The sequence below is a fragment of the Dendrobates tinctorius genome, unplaced genomic scaffold, assembly GCF_039654945.1.
Source record: "Dendrobates tinctorius isolate UK_male_01 unplaced genomic scaffold, ASM3965494v1 ptg000146l, whole genome shotgun sequence".
Lineage (NCBI taxonomy): Eukaryota > Metazoa > Chordata > Amphibia > Anura > Dendrobatidae > Dendrobates > Dendrobates tinctorius.
The window spans coordinates 1,602,310-1,625,800 of NW_027361813.1; the positions used below are offsets into that span (position 1 = coordinate 1,602,310).

Sequence of the window (23,491 nt, forward strand, 5' to 3'; positions counted from 1 at the left end):
GCCAGCAGTGGTCAGAGGGCCCATGTAACCCTGTGTGCACAGGAGCCAGCAGTGGTCAGAGGGCCCATGTAACCTTGCGTGAACAGGAGCCAGCAGTGGTCAGAGGGCCCATGTAACCCTGCGTGCACAGGAGCCAGCAGTGGTCAGAGGGCCCATGTAACCCTGCGTGAACAGGAGCCAGCAGTGCTCAGAGGGCCCATGTAACCCTGCGTGAACAGGAGCCAGCAGTGCTCAGAGGGCCCATGTAACCCTGCGTGAACAGGAGTCAGCAGTGGTCAGAGGGCCCATGTAACCCTGCGTGCACAGGAGCCAGCAGTGGTCAGAGGGCCCATGTAACCCTGCGTGAACAGGAGCCAGCAGTGGTCAGAGGGCTCATGTAACCCTGCGTGAACAGGAGCCAGCAGTGGTCAGAGGGCCCATGTAACCCTGTGTGAACAGGAGCCAGCAGTGGTCAGAGGGCCCATGTAACCCTGTGTGCACAGGAGCCAGCAGTGGTCAGAGGACCCATGTAACCCTGTGTGCACAGGAGCCAGCAGTGGTCAGAGGGCCCATGTAACCCTGCGTGAACAGGAGCCAGCAGTGCTCAGAGGGCCCATGTAACCCTGCGTGAACAGGAGCCAGCAGTGGTCAGAGGGCCCATGTAACCCTGCGTGCACAGGAGCCAGCAGTGGTCAGAGGGCCCATGTAACCCTGCGTGAACAGGAGCCAGCAGTGGTCAGAGGGCTCATGTAACCCTGCGTGAACAGGAGCCAGCAGTGGTCAGAGGGCCCATGTAACCCTGTGTGAACAGGAGCCAGCAGTGGTCAGAGGGCCTATGTAACCCCATCTACCCCTGTAACGCAGGAGGACTCAGGAGGCCAAGATTGGGTGAGTGGATAGTACCCTTGGTTTCTCAAGGGGGGGTGTATAGGGATGGTGCCCTGAAGTAACCATGTGACCACCTATTACCCAATGATGCCAGTCATGTGCCGCGTGCGTGTCCTGCTAGCACCACCATCAAGCCCAAACCGCGTGGGAATGTGAATGGATTCCAAGCTCCTGAGCATGCGCGGAGGACATAAAGAGGCCGAGCGGTATGGGATGAACTGCGCACACGCTCCGCCGCATGAGGGCGAATGTTAATGCACAATGTATAAACACATGGATGGGGAAGTAAGTAGAAGTAGCTGGTACAGCACCGGCATTACCAAGCGGACCGAGCACATGGAATCCATTAATGAGCCCCCAGGGCGAGACAGCGGCCTGCTGTCCTGGAACTGTGCGTAGAGCAGGAGCCCATAATGTCTGACGGACGCATTCACCATCCCGGAGGAGAACCCCTCCTATGTAGTGGGGGATGCAGACTTGATTCCTTCTCCACCATTTTGCTATTTCAGTACGTCTCGCCAGCAGGAGTTAAATCCATGGTCACAAGAAGGGTAAGGCGCCATCTCCATACAACAGAACTGAAAGGAGGAAAGGTATCAGAATAAATGTACAGAGATAAAGATGGATCCGCCATTGTATGGGGGGCTGCTACACACAATCCGGGGGGGGCAGCCGTCTAGGGTTCCTGGCACAGCGGGAAGTGGCCTAAACCCATCACTCCGCTTCTCTCCGTTCCTCTAGACGGCCGCCCCCCTGGATTATGTATAGCAGCCCCCCCATACAATGGCGGATCTACATATAACGGCTTCTCAGGTTCCCCCCCCCCCCCGCTGTTCACACTTACGGTAAATGTTAACGCTTTGATCATCATCCAGACAGTTTCTGTATCACTGATAATTTAGCATTCGCTTTCTAGGGGCGTTGTATCCGATATAGCGGTGTCGGTGTGCTACGTTTTGTTTGTTACAGAGGGAACTGTTCAGAAGTTCCGAGGACGTTGGTCTGGAGAAGTCAGAATTAGGACGTTGTTATTCCCAATCGTGATACTTTCTTCCCCCACTCTAGCGCCTCCTCTGCTCGGTAGTGTAAAGCCTTTCCTGCTCTTCTGAGCTCTATGGTTGTAATAAAACGTGTGACTTGGCATCTGAGCTCAGAGAAGCCACTGACAGACGTCGGCTGTGTGATCTTGTCTCCGATTGATCGACTTCCTGATTTGATTTAATCAAAACTGGCAAACGTAAAACCTTGCGAGTTTTTCCTAATACTTTCCATACAGGTTTCCACATCAAGGCCGTACCGCTTGGCCTCTTTATATCCTCCGCGCATGCTCAGGAGCTTGGAATCCATTCACATTCTTGATGGCTGGACGGTGGTGCTAGCAGGACGCGCACACGTCACATGACTGGCATCATTGAGTAATAGGTGGTCACATGGTTACTTCAGGGCACCATCCCTATACACCCCCCCTTGAGAAAGCAGGGGTACTATCCACTCACCCAATCTTGGCCTCCTGAGTCCTCCTGCGTTACAGGGGTAGATGGGGTTACATGGGCCCTCTGAGCACTGCTGGCTCCTGTTCACACAGGGTTACATGGGCCCTCTGAGCACTGCTGGCTCCTGTTCACACAGGGTTACATGGGCCCTCTGAGCACTGCTGGCTCCTGTTCACACAGGGTTACATGGGCCCTCTGAGCACTGCTGGCTCCTGTTCACACAGGGTTACATGGGCCCTCTGAGCACTGCTGGCTCCTGTTCACACAGGGTTACATGGGCCCTCTGACCACTGCTGGCTCCTGTTCACACAGGGTTACATGGGCCCTCTGACCACTGCTGGCTCCTGTTCACACAGGGTTACATGGGCCCTCTGACCACTGCTGGCTCCTGTGCACACAGGGTTACATGGGCCCTCTGAGCACTGCTGGCTCCTGTTCACACAGGGTTACATGGGCCCTCTGACCACTGCTGGCTCCTGTGCACACAGGGTTACATGGGCCCTCTGACCACTGCTGGCTCCTGTTCACACAGGGTTACATGGGCCCTCTGACCACTGCTGGCTCCTGTTCACACAGGGTTACATGGGCCCTCTGACCACTGCTGGCTCCTGTTCACACAGGGTTACATGGGCCCTCTGACCACTGCTGGCTCCTGTTCACACATTACTGAAATGTTGCAGATTTCTATCTTCCTAATGACACAGTGATATTTGCCTTGGTGTCTACACGTCACACTCCCCAGCGATGGCGGACTCCCCCATGGTGTCTGGAAGCTATGAATGGCTGATGATGTGTCCTTTACATGTTGATAATCTTCGGCTTTGTTGTTTGTACCCTTTCTACTCCGGCGTTTTCCTCCAGATTTATAATAATGCTGCGATAGAGGAAACTGAGGGACAGTGATCCAGCGAGAACTGGCGCTATCAAAGAGCAACTGTGCGCACCAGTGCTGCCACGTCTACTGTGTAAGCTCTACCATAAGAATCCTGGTGGGCGAGAACGGACAGATCTGTAGTGACCGCCGAGAACGGAAGGACCAATGTCATCCACTCAATGCCGACTTTTATTCCCCATTGACTTGCATTGGGGTCGGGTTTCAGACGAAACTCTGACTTTTTTGCCTTAGTTGGACCAGTTTCATCCAAAACAAATTTTGTTTCATTCGGGTTTCACGAAACCCGATCCGACCAAAGTCGCTCAACTCTAGTAGTGACCGCAGAGAACGGACGGATCTGTAGTGACCGCAGAGAACGGACGGATCTGTAGTGACCGCAGAGAACGGACGGATCTGTAGTGACCGCAGAGAACGGAAGGATCTGTAGTGACCTCAGAGAACGGACAGATCTGTAGTGACCGCTGAGAACGGACAGATCTGTAGTGACCGCAGAGAACGGAAGGATCTGTAGTGACCGCAGAGAACGGACAGATCTGTAGTGACCTCAGAGAACGGAAGGATCTGTAGTGACTGCTGAGAACGGACAGATCTGTAGTGACCGCTGAGAACGGACAGATCTGTAGTGACCGCAGAGAACGGAAGGATCTGTAGTGACCTCAGAGAACGGACAGATCTGTAGTGACCGCTGAGAACGGACAGATCTGTAGTGACCGCAGAGAACGGAAGATCTGTAGTGACCGCAGAGAACGGAAGGATCTGTAGTGACCGCTGAGAACGGACAGATCTGTAGTGACCGCAGAGAACGGAAGGATCTGTAGTGACTGCTGAGAACGGACAGATCTGTAGTGACCGCAGAGAACGGACGGATCTGTAGTGACCGCAGAGAACGGAAGGATCTGTAGTGACCGCTGAGAACGGACAGATCTGTAGTGACTGCTGAGAACGGACAGATCTGTAGTGACCGCAGAGAACGGAAGGATCTGTAGTGACCGCTGAGAACGGACAAATCTGTAGTGACCGCAGAGAACGGAAGGATCTGTAGTGACCGCTGAGAACGGACAGATCTGTAGTGACTGCTATGAACGGACAGATCTGTAGTGACTGCTGAGAACGGACAGATCTGTAGTGACCGCAGAGAACGGAAGGATCTGTAGTGACCGCAGAGAACGGAAGGATCTGTAGTGACTGCTAAGAACGGACAGATCTGTAGTGACTGCTGAGAACGGACAGATCTGTAGTGACCGCAGAGAACGGAAGGATCTGTAGTGACCGCTGAGAACGGACAGATCTGTAGTGACCGCAGAGAACGGAAGGATCTGTAGTGACTGCTGAGAACGGACAGATCTGTAGTGACCGCAGAGAACGGACGGATCTGTAGTGACCGCTGAGAACGGACGGATCTGTAGTGACTGCAGAGAACAGACGGATCTGTAGTGACTGCAGAGAACAGACGGATCTGTATTGATCGCCGAACACGGAAGGATCTGTAGTCACCGCCGAGAACGGACGGATCTGTAGTGACCGCCAAGAACGGACGGATTTGTAGTGACCGGTAGTACCGGTAACTAGGAGAGGGGGTGACAGCTTAGGGCTATTGACGGTCTACCGGTAATCAGGAAAGGGGGTGACAGATTAGGGATATCGATGGTCTACTGGTACGCAGGAGAGGGGGTGACAGATTAGGGGGCTATCGACGGTCTACCGGTAATCAGGAGAGGGGGTGACAGATTAGGACTATCGACGATCTACCGGTACCCAGGACAGGGGGTGACAGATTAGGGCTATTGAAGGTCTACCGGTACCCAGGAGAGGGGGTGACAGATTAGGGATATCGACGGTCTACCGGTACCCAGGACAGGGGGTGACAGATTAGGGCTATTGATGGTCTACTGGTACGCAGGAGAGGGGGTGACAGATTAGGGGGCTATCGACGGTCTACCGGTAATCAGGAGAGGGGGTGGCAGATTAGGACTATCGACGATCTACCGGTACCCAGGACAGGGGGTGACAGATTAGGGCTATTGAAGGTCTACCGGTACGCAGGAGAGGGGGTGACAGATTAGGGCTATTGACGGTCTACCGGTACGCAGGAGAGGGGGTGACAGATTAGGGCTATCGACGGTCTACCGGTACGCAGGAGAGGGGGTGACAGCACAGGGGGCTATAGACAGTCTACCGATAATCAAGAGAGGGGGTGACAGATTAGGGCTATCGATAGTGTACCGGTACCCAGGAGAGGGGGTGACAGATTAGGCCTATCGATAGTGTACCGGTACCCAGGAGAGGCGGTGACAGATTAGGGCTATCGACAGTGTACCGGTACCCAGGAGAGGGGGTGACAGATTAGGGCTATCGACAGTGTACCGGTACCCAGGAGAGGGGGTGACAGATTAGGGCTATCGACAGTGTACCGGTACCCAGGAGAGGGTGTGACAGATTAGGGCTATCGACAGTGTACCGGTACCCAGGAGAGGGTGTGACAGATTATGGGCTATCGATAGTGTACCGGTACCCAGGAGGGGGTGACAGATTAGGCCTATCGATAGTGTACCGGTACCCAGGAGAGGCGGTGACAGATTAGGGCTATCGACAGTGTACCGGTACCCAGGAGAGGGGGTGACAGATTAGGGCTATCGATAGTGTACCGGTACCCAGGAGAGGGGGTGACAGATTATGGGCTATCGATAGTGTACCGGTACCCAGGAGGGGGTGACAGATTAGGCCTATCGATAGTGTACCGGTACCCAGGAGAGGCGGTGACAGATTAGGGCTATCGACAGTGTACCGGTACCCAGGAGAGGGGGTGACAGATTAGGGCTATCGATAGTGTACCGGTACCCAGGAGAGGGGGTGACAGATTAGGGCTATCGACAGTGTACCGGTACCCAGGAGAGGGGGTGACAGATTAGGGCTATCGATAGTGTACCGGTACCCAGGACAGGGGGTGACAGATTAGGGCTATTGAAGGTCTACCGGTACGCAGGAGAGGGGGTGACAGATTAGGGCTATTGACGGTCTACCGGTACGCAGGAGAGGGGGTGACAGATTAGGGCTATCGACGGTCTACCGGTACGCAGGAGAGGGGGTGACAGCACAGGGGGCTATAGACAGTCTACCGATAATCAAGAGAGGGGGTGACAGATTAGGGCTATCGATAGTGTACCGGTACCCAGGAGAGGGGGTGACAGATTAGGCCTATCGATAGTGTACCGGTACCCAGGAGAGGCGGTGACAGATTAGGGCTATCGACAGTGTACCGGTACCCAGGAGAGGGGGTGACAGATTAGGGCTATCGACAGTGTACCGGTACCCAGGAGAGGGGGTGACAGATTAGGGCTATCGATAGTGTACCGGTACCCAGGAGAGGGTGTGACAGATTAGGGCTATCGACAGTGTACCGGTACCCAGGAGAGGGTGTGACAGATTATGGGCTATCGATAGTGTACCGGTACCCAGGAGGGGGTGACAGATTAGGCCTATCGATAGTGTACCGGTACCCAGGAGAGGCGGTGACAGATTAGGGCTATCGACAGTGTACCGGTACCCAGGAGAGGGGGTGACAGATTAGGGCTATCGATAGTGTACCGGTACCCAGGAGAGGGGGTGACAGATTAGGGCTATCGATAGTGTACCGGTACCCAGGAGAGGGGGTGACAGATTAGGGCTATCGACAGTGTACCGGTACCCAGGAGAGGGGGTGACAGATTATGGGCTATCGATAGTGTACCGGTACCCAGGAGAGGCGGTGACAGATTAGGGCTATCGATAGTGTACCGGTACCCAGGAGAGGCGGTGACAGATTAGGGCTATCGACAGTGTACCGGTACCCAGGAGAGGGGGTGACAGATTAGGGCTATCGACAGTGTACCGGTACCCAGGAGAGGGGGTGACAGATTAGGGCTATCGACAGTGTACCGGTACCCAGGAGAGGGGGTGACAGATTATGGGCTATCGATAGTGTACCGGTACCCAGGAGAGGGGGGTGACAGATTAGGGCTATCGACAGTGTACCGGTACCCAGGAGAGGGGGTGACAGATTAGGACTATCGACGATCTACCGGTACCCAGGACAGGGGGTGACAGATTAGGGCTATTGAAGGTCTACCGGTACCCAGGAGAGGGGGTGACAGATTAGGGATATCGACGGTCTACCGGTACCCAGGAGAGGGGGTGAAAGATTAGGGCTATTGATGGTCTACTGGTACGCAGGAGAGGGGGTGACAGATTAGGGGGCTATCGACGGTCTACCGGTAATCAGGAGAGGGGGTGGCAGATTAGGACTATCGACGATCTACCGGTACCCAGGACAGGGGGTGACAGATTAGGGCTATTGAAGGTCTACCGGTACGCAGGAGAGGGGGTGACAGATTAGGGCTATCGACAGTGTACCGGTACCCAGGAGAGGGGGTGACAGATTATGGGCTATCGATAGTGTACCGGTACCCAGGAGAGGGGGTGACAGATTAGGGCTATCGACAGTGTACCGGTACCCAGGAGAGGGGGTGACAGATTGAAGGATATCCTCGATGAGCCTATACTGATTGGCCTTACTTTTGTGTGATTGGTGGATGGTGACCGACCCCTTTTCCTCCTCCCAGAGTTTATTGTGCTCCTTGCACGCTCGTATGTGCATTGTGGACCTTATACGTGGATTTCTGCACATTTTGCATATTCTCTCTGGATCTTCAGTGTAGAGTTGTTTGATGGGATGACGAGGGCTGTGACTGGTGCTTCACTAGCGATCTATGCTAATTACACACGGCCTCTTCCACCATTTTGTTATGGTTGAAGAAGACCTCTGGTAGGTGGAAACGTTGCTCTTCATGGCAGAGTAAAGAAGCTTTGCATTTTCTTTCGACATGATTGGATGCTGTCTGTTCATCTATGTTCCCTCACCATGTGGCTCCTCGGGACCTTTCTGACTATGGTTAGACAGGGCAATGCACAGAGTGTGGTGCTGAAATGTCTGCCATGTTCCTTACCATGTATTTAACAGCCCAGGATTATCTCTTACCTGAAATTCCTGCTTCCTCCTGCAAATCCTGACTGTGACGGAGGCTGAAAACCAAGCGATGAAGCTGTGAAGAGACAGGCAGCGTGAGCGTGTGCGACCCTGACCCCTGTGATACGCTGCGAGCGTGCGTGGCTCTGACCCTGTGATACGATGCGAGCGTGCGCGGCCCTGAACCCTGTGGGACGCTGTGAGCGTGCGCGGCCCTGAACCCTGTGATACGCTGCGAGCGTGCGTGGCTCTGACCCCGTGGTACGCTGCGAGCGTGCGCGGCCCTGAACCCTGTGGGACGCTGCGAGCGTGCGTGGCTCTGACCCTGTGATACGATGCGAGCGTGCGCGGCCCTGAACCCTGTGGGACGCTGCGAGCGTGCGTGGCTCTGACCCTGTGATACGATGCGAGCGTGCGCAGCCCTGAACCCTGTGGGACGCTGCGAGCGTGCGCGGCCCTGAACCCTGTGATACGCTGCGAGCGTGCGTGGCTCTGACCCCCGTGGTACGCTGCGAGCGTGCGTGGCTCTGACCCCCGTGGTACGCTGCGAGCGTGCGCGGCTCTGACCCCGTGGTACGCTGCGAGCGTGCGCGGCTCTGACCCCCGTGGTACGCTGCGAGCCTGCGCGGCTTTGACCCCCGTGGTACGCTGCGAGCGTGCGCGGCTCTGACCCCCGTGGTACGCTGCGAGCGTGTGCGGCTCTGACCCCCGTGGTACGCTGCGAGCCTGCGCGGCTTTGACCCCCGTGGTACGCTGCGAGCGTGCGCGGCTCTGACCCCCGTGGTACGCTGCGAGCGTGTGCGGCTCTGACCCCCGTGGTACGCTGCGAGCGTGCGCGGCTCTGACCCCCGTGGTACGCTGCGAGCGTGCGCGGCTCTGACCCCCGTGGTACGCTGCGAGCCTGCGCGGCTTTGACCCCCGTGGTACGCTGCGAGCGTGCGCGGCTCTGACCCCCGTGGTACGCTGCGAGCGTGTGCGGCTCTGACCCCCGTGGTACGCTGCGAGCGTGTGCGGCTCTGACCCCCGTGGTACGCTGCGAGCGTGCGCGGCTCTGACCCCCGTGGTACGCTGCGAGCGTGTGCGGCTCTGACCCCCGTGGTACGCTGCGAGCCTGCACGGCTCTGACCCCCGTGGTACGCTGCGAGCCTGCACGGCTCTGACCCCCGTGGTACGCTGCGAGCGTGCGCGGCTCTGACCCCCGTGGTACGCTGCGAGCGTGTGCGGCTCTGACCCCCGTGGTACGCTGCGAGCGTGCGCGGCTCTGACCCCCGTGGTACGCTGCGAGCGTGTGCGGCTCTGACCCCCGTGGTACGCTGCGAGCCTGCACGGCTCTGACCCCCGTGGTACGCTGCGAGCGTGCGCGGCTCTGACCCCCGTGGTACGCTGCGAGCGTGCGCGGCTCTGACCCCCGTGGTACGCTGCGAGCGTGCGCGGCTCTGACCCCCGTGGTACGCTGCGAGCGTGTGCGGCTCTGACCCCCGTGGTACGCTGCGAGCGTGTGCGGCTCTGACCCCCGTGGTACGCTGCGAGCGTGCGCGGCTCTGACCCCCGTGGTACGCTGCGAGCGTGTGCGGCTCTGACCCCCGTGGTACGCTGCGAGCCTGCACGGCTCTGACCCCCGTGGTACGCTGCGAGCCTGCACGGCTCTGACCCCCGTGGTACGCTGCGAGCGTGCGCGGCTCTGACCCCCGTGGTACGCTGCGAGCGTGCGCGGCTCTGACCCCCGTGGTACGCTGCGAGCGTGCGCGGCTCTGACCCCTGTGGTATGCTGTACCACGCCACAGAAGGTGGGGGAGCCTCAGCCTACACATGGGCTATTGAAAACAATGCAGAAGCCAGGGCCCCATGACGGTGGCTGAGCTGCCCGCTGGGATCCCTAGACCTGCTGTGAACCTTATTGTGCAGGGATCGAGGGAACATGAGCGAATCACCGTACAGGAGACTACTGTCCGCTGTAAGGGGGTAAAGTTACCATGAGGCCTAAATCACCCGCTTACAGAGACAAGGGCATGGGTCCCCGTCACTCCAGCAGGCCTCGCCGTGGAGGTGCTCACCTGTGATTCGGGGATAGGAGGGGTGCAGTAAGATACAGCCACAATAATGAGAGCAGTACAGACAAAAAGGATGATGGCGAAGTAGAGGTAATGCACTCCACAGATCAGCGCTGGGCACGAGCTCGGGGCGAAGCAGCTTCCAGAACCATAGATGAATTCTGGCACCATACGGCAGAGACCCAGGATGAGGCCCCCGATCAGACCCCAAAACGCCCCCTATGAACAGAAACAGCAAATGGATGAGAGGGGGAACAACATGTCCAAAATAATAGCAAATATTATGCTACACGATACCCTAAACCTCACCCAGAGACCCCCAGATGTGATGCTACAATATACCCTAAACCTCACCCAGAGACCCCCAGATGTGATGCTACAATATACCCTAAACCTCACCCAGAGACCCCCAGATGTGATGCTACACAATACCCTAAACCTCACCCAGAGACCCCCAGATGTGATGCTACACGATACCCTAAACCTCATCCAGAGACCCCCAGATGTGATGCTACAATATACCCTAAACCTCACCCAGAGACCCCCAGATGTGATGCTACAATATACCCTAAACCTCACCCAGAGACCCCCAGATGTGATGCTGCACGATACCCTAAACCTCACCCAGAGACCCCCAGATGTGATGCTACAATATACCCTAAACCTCATCCAGAGACCCCCAGATGTGATGCTACACGATACCCTAAACCTCACCCAGAGACCCCCAGATGTGATGCTACAATATACCCTAAACCTCACCCAGAGACCCCCAGATGTGATGCTACAATATACCCTAAACCTCACCCAGAGATCCCCAGATGTGATGCTACACGATACCCTAAACCTCACCCAAAGACCCCCAGATGTGATGCTACACAATACCCTAAACCTCACCCAGAGACCCCCAGATGTGATGCTACACAATACCCTAAACCTCACCCAGAGACCCCCCCAGATGTGATGCTACACGATACCCTAAACCTCACCCAGAGACCCCCAGATGTGATGCTACACAATACCCTAAACCTCACCCAGAGACCCCCAGATGTGATGCTACACGATACCCTAAACCTCATCCAGAGACCCCCAGATGTGATGCTACAATATACCCTAAACCTCACCCAGAGACCCCCAGATGTGATGCTACAATATACCCTAAACCTCACCCAGAGACCCCCAGATGTGATGCTGCACGATACCCTAAACCTCACCCAGAGACCCCCAGATGTGATGCTACAATATACCCTAAACCTCATCCAGAGACCCCCAGATGTGATGCTACACGATACCCTAAACCTCACCCAGAGACCCCCAGATGTGATGCTACAATATACCCTAAACCTCACCCAGAGACCCCCAGATGTGATGCTACAATATACCCTAAACCTCACCCAGAGACCCCCAGATGTGATGCTACACGATACCCTAAACCTCACCCAAAGACCCCCAGATGTGATGCTACACGATACCCTAAACCTCACCCAGAGACCCCCAGATGTGATGCTACACAATACCCTAAACCTCACCCAGAGACCCCCCCAGATGTGATGCTACACGATACCCTAAACCTCACCCAGAGACCCCCAGATGTGATGCTACACGATACCCTAAACCTCACCCAGAGACCCCCCCAGATGTGATGCTACACAATACCCTAAACCTCACCCAGAGACCCCCCCAGATGTGATGCTACACGATACCCTAAACCTCACCCAGAGACCCCCAGATGTGATGCTACAATATACCCTAAACCTCACCGAGACCCCCAGATGTGATGCTACACAATACCCTAAACCTCACCCAGAGACCCCCAGATGTGATGCTACACGATACCCTAAACCTCATCCAGAGACCCCCAGATGTGATGCTACAATATACCCTAAACCTCACCCAGAGACCCCCAGATGTGATGCACGATACCCTAAACCTCACCCAGAGACCCCCAGATGTGATGCTACAATATACCCTAAACCTCATCCAGAGACCCCCAGATGTGATGCTACACGATACCCTAAACCTCACCCAGAGACCCCCAGATGTGATGCTACAATATACCCTAAACCTCACCCAGAGACCCCCAGATGTGATGCTACACAATACCCTAAACCTCACCCAGAGACCCCCAGATGTGATGCTACACGATACCCTAAACCTCACCCAGAGACCCCCCCAGATGTGATGCTACACGATACCCTAAACCTCACCCAGAGACCCCCAGATGTGATGCTACAATATACCCTAAACCTCACCCAGAGACCCCCAGATATGATGCTACACAATACCCTAAACCTCATCCAGAGACCCCCAGATGTGATGCTACAATATACCCTAAACCTCACCCAGAGACCCCCAGATGTGATGCTACACAATACCCTAAACCTCACCCAGAGACCCCCAGATGTGATGCTACACGATACCCTAAACCTCACCCAGAGACCCCCGGATGTGATGCTACACGATACCCTAAACCTCATCCAGAGACCCCCAGATGTGATGCTACAATATACCCTAAACCTCACCCAGAGACCCCCAGATGTGATGCTACACGATACCCTAAACCTCACCCAGAGACCCCCCCAGATGTGATGCTACACGATACCCTAAACCTCACCCAGAGACCCCCAGATTTGATGCTACAATATACCCTAAACCTCACCCAGAGACCCCCAGATGTGATGCTACACAATACCCTAAACCTCATCCAGAGACCCCCAGATGTGATGCTACAATATACCCTAAACCTCACCCAGAGACCCCCAGATGTGATGCTACACGATACCCTAAACCTCACCCAGAGACCCCCCCAGATGTGATGCTGCACGATACCCTAAACCTCACCCAGAGACCCCCAGATGTGATGCTACACAATACCCTAAACCTCACCCAGAGACCCCCAGATGTGATGCTACACGATACCCTAAACCTCACCCAGAGACCCCCAGATGTGATGCTACAATATACCCTAAACCTCACCCAGAGACCCCCAGATGTGATGCTACAATATACCCTAAACCTCACCCAGAGACCCCCAGATGTGATGCTACACGATACCCTAAACCTCACCCAGAGACCCCCAGATGTGATGCTACACAATACCCTAAACCTCACCCAGAGACCCCCAGATGTGATGCTACAATATACCCTAAACCTCATCCAGAGACCCCCAGATGTGATGCTACAATATACCCTAAACCTCACCCAGAGACCCCCAGATGTGATGCTACAATATACCCTAAATCTCACCCAGAGACCCCCAGATGTGATGCTACAATATACCCTAAACCTCACCCAGAGACCCCCAGATGTGATGCTACAATATACCCTAAACCTCACCCAGAGACCCCCAGATGTGATGCTACACGATACCCTAAACCTCACCCAGAGACCCCCAGATGTGATGCTACAATATACCCTAAACCTCATCCAGAGACCCCCAGATGTGATGCTACACGATACCCTAAATCTCACCCAGAGACCCCCAGATGTGATGCTACACGATACCCTAAACCTCACCCAGAGACCCCCAGATGTGATGCTACAATATACCCTAAACCTCATCCAGAGACCCCCAGATGTGATGCTACACGATACCCTAAACCTCACCCAGAGACCCCCAGATGTGATGCTACACGATACCCTAAACCTCACCCAGAGACCCCCAGATGTGATGCTACACGATACCCTAAACCTCACCCAGAGACCCCCAGATGTGATGCTACACAATACCCTAAACCTCACCCAGAGACCCCCAGACGTGATGCTACAATATACCCTAAACCTCATCCAGAGACCCCCAGATGTGATGCTACAATATACCCTAAACCTCATCCAGAGACCCCCAGATGTGATGCTACACGATACCCTAAACCTCACCCAGAGACCCCCAGATGTGATGCTACAATATACCCTAAACCTCACCCAGAGACCCCCAGATGTGATGCTACACGATACCCTAAACCTCATCCAGAGACCCCCAGATGTGATGCTACAATATACCCTAAACCTCACCCAGAGACCCCCAGATGTGATGCTACACGATACCCTAAACCTCATCCAGAGACCCCCAGATGTGATGCTACAATATACCCTAAACCTCATCCAGAGACCCCCAGATGTGATGCTACAATATACCCTAAACCTCACCCAGAGACCCCCAGATGTGATGCTACACAATACCCTAAATCTCACCCAGAGACCCCCAGATGTGATGCTACACGATACCCTAAACCTCACCCAAAGACCCCCAGATGTGATGCTACAATATACCCTAAACCTCACCCAGAGACCCCCAGATGTGATGCTACACAATACCCTAAATCTCACCCAGAGACCCCCAGATGTGATGCTACACGATACCCTAAACCTCACCCAGAGACCCCCAGATGTGATGCTACACAATACCCTAAACCTCATCCAGAGACCCCCAGATGTGATGCTACAATATACCCTAAACCTCACCCAAAGACCCCCAGATGTGATGCTACAATATACCCTAAACCTCACCCAGAGACCCCCAGATGTGATGCTACACGATACCCTAAACCTCACCCAAAGACCCCCAGATGTGATGCTACAATATACCCTAAACCTCACCCAGAGACCCCCAGATGTGATGCTACACAATACCCTAAATCTCACCCAGAGACCCCCAGATGTGATGCTACACGATACCCTAAACCTCACCCAGAGACCCCCAGATGTGATGCTACACAATACCCTAAACCTCATCCAGAGACCCCCAGATGTGATGCTACAATATACCCTAAACCTCACCCAAAGACCCCCAGATGTGATGCTACAATATACCCTAAACCTCATCCAGAGACCCCCAGATGTGATGCTACAATATACCCTAAACCTCACCCAAAGACCCCCAGATGTGATGCTACAATATACCCTAAACCTCACCCAAAGACCCCCAGATGTGATGCTACAATATACCCTAAATCTCACCCAGAGACCCCCAGATGTGATGCTACACGATACCCTAAACCTCACCCAGAGACCCCCAGATGTGATGCTACAATATACCCTAAACCTCACCCAGAGACCCCCAGATGTGATGCTACACAATACCCTAAACCTCATCCAGAGACCCCCAGATGTGATGCTACAATATACCCTAAACCTCACCCAGAGACCCCCAGATGTGATGCTACAATATACCCTAAATCTCACCCAGAGACCCCCAGATGTGATGCTACACGATACCCTAAACCTCACCCAGAGACCCCCAGATGTGATGCTACACGATACCCTAAACCTCACCCAGAGACCCCCAGATGTGATGCTACACAATACCCTAAACCTCATCCAGAGACCCCCAGATGTGATGCTACAATATACCCTAAACCTCACCCAAAGACCCCCAGATGTGATGCTACAATATACCCTAAACCTCACCCAGAGACCCCCAGATGTGATGCTACACAATACCCTAAACCTCATCCAGAGACCCCCAGATGTGATGCTACAATATACCCTAAACCTCACCCAAAGACCCCCAGATGTGATGCTACAATATACCCTAAACCTCACCCAAAGACCCCCAGATGTGATGCTACAATATACCCTAAATCTCACCCAGAGACCCCCAGATGTGATGCTACACGATACCCTAAACCTCACCCAGAGACCCCCAGATGTGATGCTACAATATACCCTAAATCTCACCCAGAGACCCCCAGATGTGATGCTACACGATACCCTAAACCTCACCCAGAGACCCCCAGATGTGATGCTACAATATACCCTAAACCTCATCCAGAGACCCCCAGATGTGATGCTACAATATACCCTAAACCTCACCCAGAGACCCCCAGATGTGATGCTACACGATACCCTAAACCTCACCCAGAGACCCCCAGATGTGATGCTACACGATACCCTAAACCTCACCCAGAGACCCCCAGATGTGATGCTACAATATACCCTAAATCTCACCCAGAGACCCCCAGATGTGATGCTACACGATACCCTAAACCTCACCCAGAGACCCCCAGATGTGATGCTACAATATACCCTAAACCTCATCCAGAGACCCCCAGATGTGATGCTACAATATACCCTAAATCTCACCCAGAGACCCCCAGATGTGATGCTACACGATACCCTAAACCTCATCCAGAGACCCCCAGATGTGATGCTACAATATACCCTAAATCTCACCCAGAGACCCCCAGATGTGATGCTACACGATACCCTAAACCTCACCCAGAGACCCCCAGATGTGATGCTACAATATACCCTAAACCTCATCCAGAGACCCCCAGATGTGATGCTACAATATACCCTAAACCTCACCCAGAGACCCCCAGATGTGATGCTACACAATACCCTAAACCTCACCCAGAGACCCCCAGATGTGATGCTACACGATACCCTAAACCTCACCCAGAGACCCCCAGATGTGATGCTACAATATACCCTAAATCTCACCCAGAGACCCCCAGATGTGATGCTACACGATACCCTAAACCTCACCCAGAGACCCCCAGATGTGATGCTACAATATACCCTAAATCTCACCCAGAGACCCCCAGATGTGATGCTACACGATACCCTAAACCTCACCCAGAGACCCCCAGATGTGATGCTACAATATACCCTAAACCTCATCCAGAGACCCCCAGATGTGATGCTACAATATACCCTAAATCTCACCCAGAGACCCCCAGATGTGATGCTACACGATACCCTAAACCTCATCCAGAGACCCCCAGATGTGATGCTACAATATACCCTAAATCTCACCCAGAGACCCCCAGATGTGATGCTACACGATACCCTAAACCTCACCCAGAGACCCCCAGATGTGATGCTACAATATACCCTAAACCTCATCCAGAGACCCCCAGATGTGATGCTACAATATACCCTAAACCTCACCCAGAGACCCCCAGATGTGATGCTACACAATACCCTAAACCTCACCCAGAGACCCCCAGATGTGATGCTACACGATACCCTAAACCTCACCCAGAGACCCCCAGATGTGATGCTACACGATACCCTAAACCTCACCCAGAGACCCCCAGATGTGATGCTACAATATACCCTAAACCTCATCCAGAGACCCCCAGATGTGATGCTACAATATACCCTAAACCTCACCCAGAGACCCCCAGATGTGATGCTACACAATACCCTAAACCTCATCCAGAGACCCCCAGATGTGATGCTACAATATACCCTAAACCTCATCCAGAGACCCCCAGATGTGATGCTACAATATACCCTAAACCTCACCCAGAGACCCCCAGATGTGATGCTACACAATACCCTAAACCTCACCCAGAGACCCCCAGATGTGATGCTACAATATACCCTAAACCTCACCCAGAGACCCCCAGATGTGATGCTACAATATACCCTAAACCTCATCCAGAGACCCCCAGATGTGATGCTACAATATACCCTAAACCTCACCCAGAGACCCCCAGATGTGATGCTACAATATACCCTAAACCTCACCCAGAGACCCCCAGATGTGATGCTACAATATACCCTAAACCTCACCCAGAGACCCCCAGATGTGATGCTACAATATACCCTAAATCTCACCCAGAGACCCCCAGATGTGATGCTACACGATACCCTAAATCTCACCCAGAGACCCCCAGATGTGATGCTACAATATACCCTAAACCTCACCCAGAGACCCCCAGATGTGATGCTACAATATACCCTAAACCTCATCCAGAGACCCCCAGATGTGATGCTACAATATACCCTAAACCTCACCCAGAGACCCCCAGATGTGATGCTACAATATACCCTAAACCTCATCCAGAGACCCCCAGATGTGATGCTACAATATACCCTAAACCTCACCCAGAGACCCCCAGATGTGATGCTACACAATACCCTAAACCTCACCCAGAGACCCCCAGATGTGATGCTACACGATACCCTAAACCTCACCCAGAGACCCCCAGATGTGATGCTACACGATACCCTAAACCTCACCCAGAGACCCCCAGATGTGATGCTACAATATACCCTAAACCTCACCCAGAGACCCCCAGATGTGATGCTACAATATACCCTAAATCTCACCCAGAGACCCCCAGATGTGATGCTACACGATACCCTAAACCTCACCCAGAGACCCCCAGATGTGATGCTACACGATACCCTAAACCTCACCCAGAGACCCCCAGATGTGATGCTACACAATACCCTAAACCTCATCCAGAGACCCCCAGATGTGATGCTACACGATACCCTAAACCTCACCCAGAGACCCCCAGATGTGATGCTACACGATACCCTAAACCTCACCCAGAGACCCCCAGATGTGATGCTACACGATACCCTAAACCTCACCCAGAGACCCCCTGCCAGGAGACAGATCATGTATAGTGGGGGATGGGTAGTGATTAGAGATGACCGGATCTGTGGAAGTTCATATTTGGTCGAACTTGAGAAAAAAGATTGATTCAGGTATCAGAACTTGATCCCAGACCCGGGGACCCAAACTTTGGTGCTGTAAAATGGTCATAGCATGGGTTAGGGGGCTGCAAAAGGAAGCAAGATGTAGGTAAGAACAGGAAAATTTCACTGCAAATAAATGTGGATATGAAAATGACTTAAAATAACAAAAAGATAAAAAAAGGAAAAATAATCCTGAACCAGGAGACAGAGGTCCATGTGTAGGAGTGGAGCAGTGCCTTGCGTATGTATTTGACTGTACTTGTTATTGATTAAATGAAATGGGTTCCCCCTATTTTTATTACCATCCAAGAGGAAGCAGACAGCTTTGAGCTGATCTTATTAAGCTGGGAAGGGGTCAATATCCAACACCCTTCCTAGCCTATTAAAATCAGCCCGCAGCTTTCTGCTTTGCCTTTGCTGGTTATTTAAAATGGGGGACCCAAAAAAAAATGATGTGGGGTCCCCCATATTTTTAGTATCTAGCTAAAGCAAAGCGGGCTGATTTTAATAGGCTAGGAAGGGTGTTGGATATTGGCCCTTTCCCAGAAATGGTGCATTCTGGCACTTAGCCTTAGCTCTTCCCGCTTGTACTGGTGCCGTGTCAATCAGGGTAATGATTTTGGAGTTGATGTCAGCTGTTTAATGTCCACTGTCAGACATCCCCATTACTAACCACGTAGTCAAAACAAAGGTCGGGGTCACACTAGAGAGAAATACGGACGACTTAGAGGCGCTAAAACCAAGCATTGCACACGGACCAATGATTCTCTATGGGACAGCTCCCATCATCCGTAGATTTCTCGGCCTTATTTTACAGGCTGAGACATTGGCAGCATGCTGCGATTGTCAGCGTATTACGGCCAAAATACGCCAATGCAAGTCAATGGGGCGAGAAAAATACGGACCAGATGTGTGACTTGCGAGAAATACGCATCAGTGTCCTTTAACAAAAGCCGACAATTCAGTGCGCAATACAGTAAAATCACACTGACAGCTTGGGTAGAACGAACAAGATGTATAATTATGTGCTTAATTGTAAAACACTGGGCAAAACTGTCACTGAAAAAGACTTGGGTGTATGGGTGGACGACAAAATCACATTTAGTGGCCAGTGTCAGGCAGCTGCTGCAAAGGCAAATAAAATAATCGGATGCATTAAAAGAGGCATAGATGCTCATGAGGAGAACATAATGTTACCTCTATATAAGTCACTAGTGCGACCACACTTAGAATACTGTGTACAGTTCTGGTCTCCGGTGTATAAGAAAGACATAGCTGAACTGGAGCGGGTGCAGAGAAGAGCGACCAAGGTTATTAGGGAACTGGGGGGTCTGCAATACCAAGACAGGGTATGTACCACAGGGCTCTGTCCTGGGACCTGTATTGTTCAACATCTTTATCAACGATTTAGATGAAGGAATTGAGGGTAAACTGATTAAATTTGCTGATGACACAAAGCTAGGAGGGATAGCTAATACTAGAGAAGAGAGAGAGAGGATTCAAAAAGATATAAATAAACTGGAGAAGTGGGCAGCAACTAACAGAATGGTTTTTAACAGGGAAAAATGCAAAGTATTACATCTGGGCAATAAAAAGGAAAAAAGCATATATAGAATGGGAATAATAGGGCTAAGCAACAGCACATGGGAAAAAGACTTGGGTATACTAATAGATCACAAACTGAATATGAGTCAACAGTGTGATGCAGCAGCAAAAAAAGCAAATGCAATTCTAGGATGTATTAACAGAAGCATACAGTCTAGATCACGTGAAGTCATTATTTCCCTCTACTCCTCTTTGGTCAGACCTCATCTGGAATATTGTGTCCAGTTTTGGGCACCACATTTTAAAAAAGACATCAACAAACTGGAGCAAGTTCAGAAAAGAGCGACCAGAATGGTGACCGGTCTGCAAACCCTGTCTTATGAGGAAAGGTTGCAGGATTTGGGATTGTTTAGTTTGCAAAAGAGAAGACTGAGAGGAGACTTAATAGCTGTCTACAAATATCTCAAGGGCTGTCACATTGTAGAAGGATCATCTTTATTCTCATTTGCACAAGGAAAGACTAGAAGCAATGGGATGAAACTGAATGGGAGGAGACACAGATTAGATATTAGAAAAAACTTTTTGACAGTTAGAGTGATTAATGAGTGGAACAAGCTGCCACGAGAAGTGGTGAGTTCTCCTTCAATGGATGTCTTCAAACAGAGGCTGGACAGACATCTGACTGGGATGATTTAGCGAATCCTGCTTTGAGCAGGGGGTTGGACCAGATGGCCCAGGAGGTCCCTTCCAACTCTACGATTCTATGATTCTATTACACTTGGGGTTATTTAGTTTGGAGAATCGAAGGCTTAGGGGTGATCTTATTACAATGTATAAATATATGCGGGGACAATATAAAGACCTTTCTAATGATCTTTTTACTCTTAGACCTGTGACGGGGACAAGGGGGCATCCGCTACGTCTGGAGGAAAGAAGGTTTAAGCATACTCACAGACACGGATTCTTTACTGTAAGAGCAGTGAGACTATGGAACTCTCTGCCATATGATGTTGTAATGAGTGATTCCCTACTAACATGTAAGAAGGGACTGGATGCCTTTCTTGAAAAGTATAATATTACAGGGTATATACACTAGTCTCCTTAATATTGCGTTGATCCAGGGAGCTCGTCTGATTGCCATATGTGGAGTCGGGAAGGAATTTTTTTCCCCAATGTGAAGCTTACTGTTGCCACATGGGTTTTTTTTGCCTTCCTCTGGATCAACATGTTAGGGCAAGTTAGGATAGGATATGGGGTGAACTAGATGGACTTAAAGTCTCCCTTCAACCTTAATAACTATGTTACTATGTTACTATGTAATAAAGAATAGATATAGACATATAGAATACATGAACGGCGTTGGAAGAAAACAAATTCGCAAGATGACTTCACTGCATTCAAACAGGCAACACTCGCTTTCAAATCTGCCCTCACCTCTGCTAAACAAGCCTACTTCACAACCCTCGTATCTTCCCTATCCTACAATCCCAAACAGTTATTCAAAACTTTCAACTCCCTCCTCCGCCCACCACTGCCCCCTCCATCCTCCCTCATCTCTGCCGAGGACTTTGCCGCACACTTCAAAAATAAGATCGACCGAACAAGGCAAGTCTTCATTGTTCAACCACCACAACCCCTTTGTATACCAGACCAATGCCCAAACCCCATAACCTCCCTATCTAACATCTCCTCGCTACTCCTCCGCTTCTCCTCTCTGCAAATCTCTTCACTGGCTTCCATTCCCTCAGCGTATCCAGTTCAAATTACTAATACTGACCTACAAGCTCAATCTATAACCTGTCTCCTCCATATGTCTCTGAACTAATCTCCCGATATCTTCCCTCACATAATCTCTGGTCCTCCCAAGATCTACTTCTCTCCTCCACACTTATTCGCTCCTCACCCAACCGCCTCCAAGACTTCTCCAGAATAACCCCCATCCTCTGGAATTCTTTGCCCCAACATGTCCGACTATCAACCACATTCGGATCCTTCAGACAGAACCTGAAAACCCACCTCTTCAGGAAAGCTTACAGCCTGCAATGACCCCGCTACCTCCTTCTCTCTCACCACTACCGGAGCTACCGCCTCAACCAACACCGGAACTGCTGCAACCCACCAACCTACTGTCTCCTTCCCCACCATCCTGTAGCATCTAAGCCTGAAAGCCCAGGGTCCTCTCGCCCCTCTGTATCAGTCTGTGATTGTTAGTTTGTTTACTGTAAGTGATACCTGTAATTTGTATGTAACCCCTTCTTATGTACAGCACCATGGAACCAATGGTGCTATAGAAATAATAATAATATATACACACGTCATTGAGACACATATATATATTTATAGTTCATAGCGTTCTACATAGCATAATAGCCGCTAAATCAGTTGCCGGCTTCTGAAAAATCATTCCCAAACCCGACATGAAATGACACATGGTTTACATACAGTAAACCATTTCATTTAGTTTTTTTATATGTCTGACTAATAATTAGATTAGGCTTTGTGTGTAATATTTGGGACATGTAGGTGTTAAAGGGGTTAATTCGTTGTAAAAATTTGTGTGGGCTCCCGTGGTAAATTCGCAACCAGAGAGGGAAATCCAGTGAGTGAGGGCAGATATTAATAGCCTTGAGAGGGACCATTATTTTTGCCCCCCATCTATAAGATGCGCCTTTTCTGGCACTTAGCCTCTCTAGTCCCTTTGCCCTGTAGTGGTGGCTAATGGGTTAATAAGAATGGGTTACTGTCACCTTGCTATTGAAAGGTGACATTAAGCCGAGTTAATAATGGAGAGTCACCTATCCGTTATTAATCCTAGAATAGGAAAGGGTTAAAAAAAACAATTAAAAATTATTTTAATGAAATAAAGACACCCAGTTTTTGACCACATTTTTATTCATCTGCTATTCCAAAAAAAAGCCATGGATCTGTAACAAAAATAAAATAAAAAAACAAAAATATACAAACCTCTCCGCTGTTCAGTCAGGTCCCCTGCTGCAATCCATCAGAAGGGGTTAACTGGTTTACAACGGGACCGGTGCTAATGCAACCGTCCCGCTGTAAACCACTGCCAGAATGACTTAGTTCATCTCTGTGCAGCCTCCCCGGCTGACCGGAGATGAACTAATGAGTGTGGGAAAGTTTCTGAACTTTTTCCCATGCTCATCAGTTCACCTTAGGTCAGCCGGGACTCCGCGCAGCCTCA

General features: G+C 51.6%; 1 protein-coding gene across 1 annotated transcript in view; it reads right to left on the bottom strand.

The window, feature by feature from the left end:
- The window catches only part of SLC5A2 (solute carrier family 5 member 2), a 114,522-nt gene that overhangs the window by 1,914 nt on the left and 89,117 nt on the right, over positions 1–23,491 (bottom strand). The window contains exons 14-15 of the mRNA XM_073546279.1: positions 10,312–10,527; positions 8,270–8,333 (exon numbers count right to left, since the gene is read on the bottom strand). Coding sequence (XP_073402380.1) covers positions 8,270–8,333; positions 10,312–10,527 — 280 coding nt within the window. The remainder of the gene's footprint in view (positions 1–8,269; positions 8,334–10,311; positions 10,528–23,491) is intronic.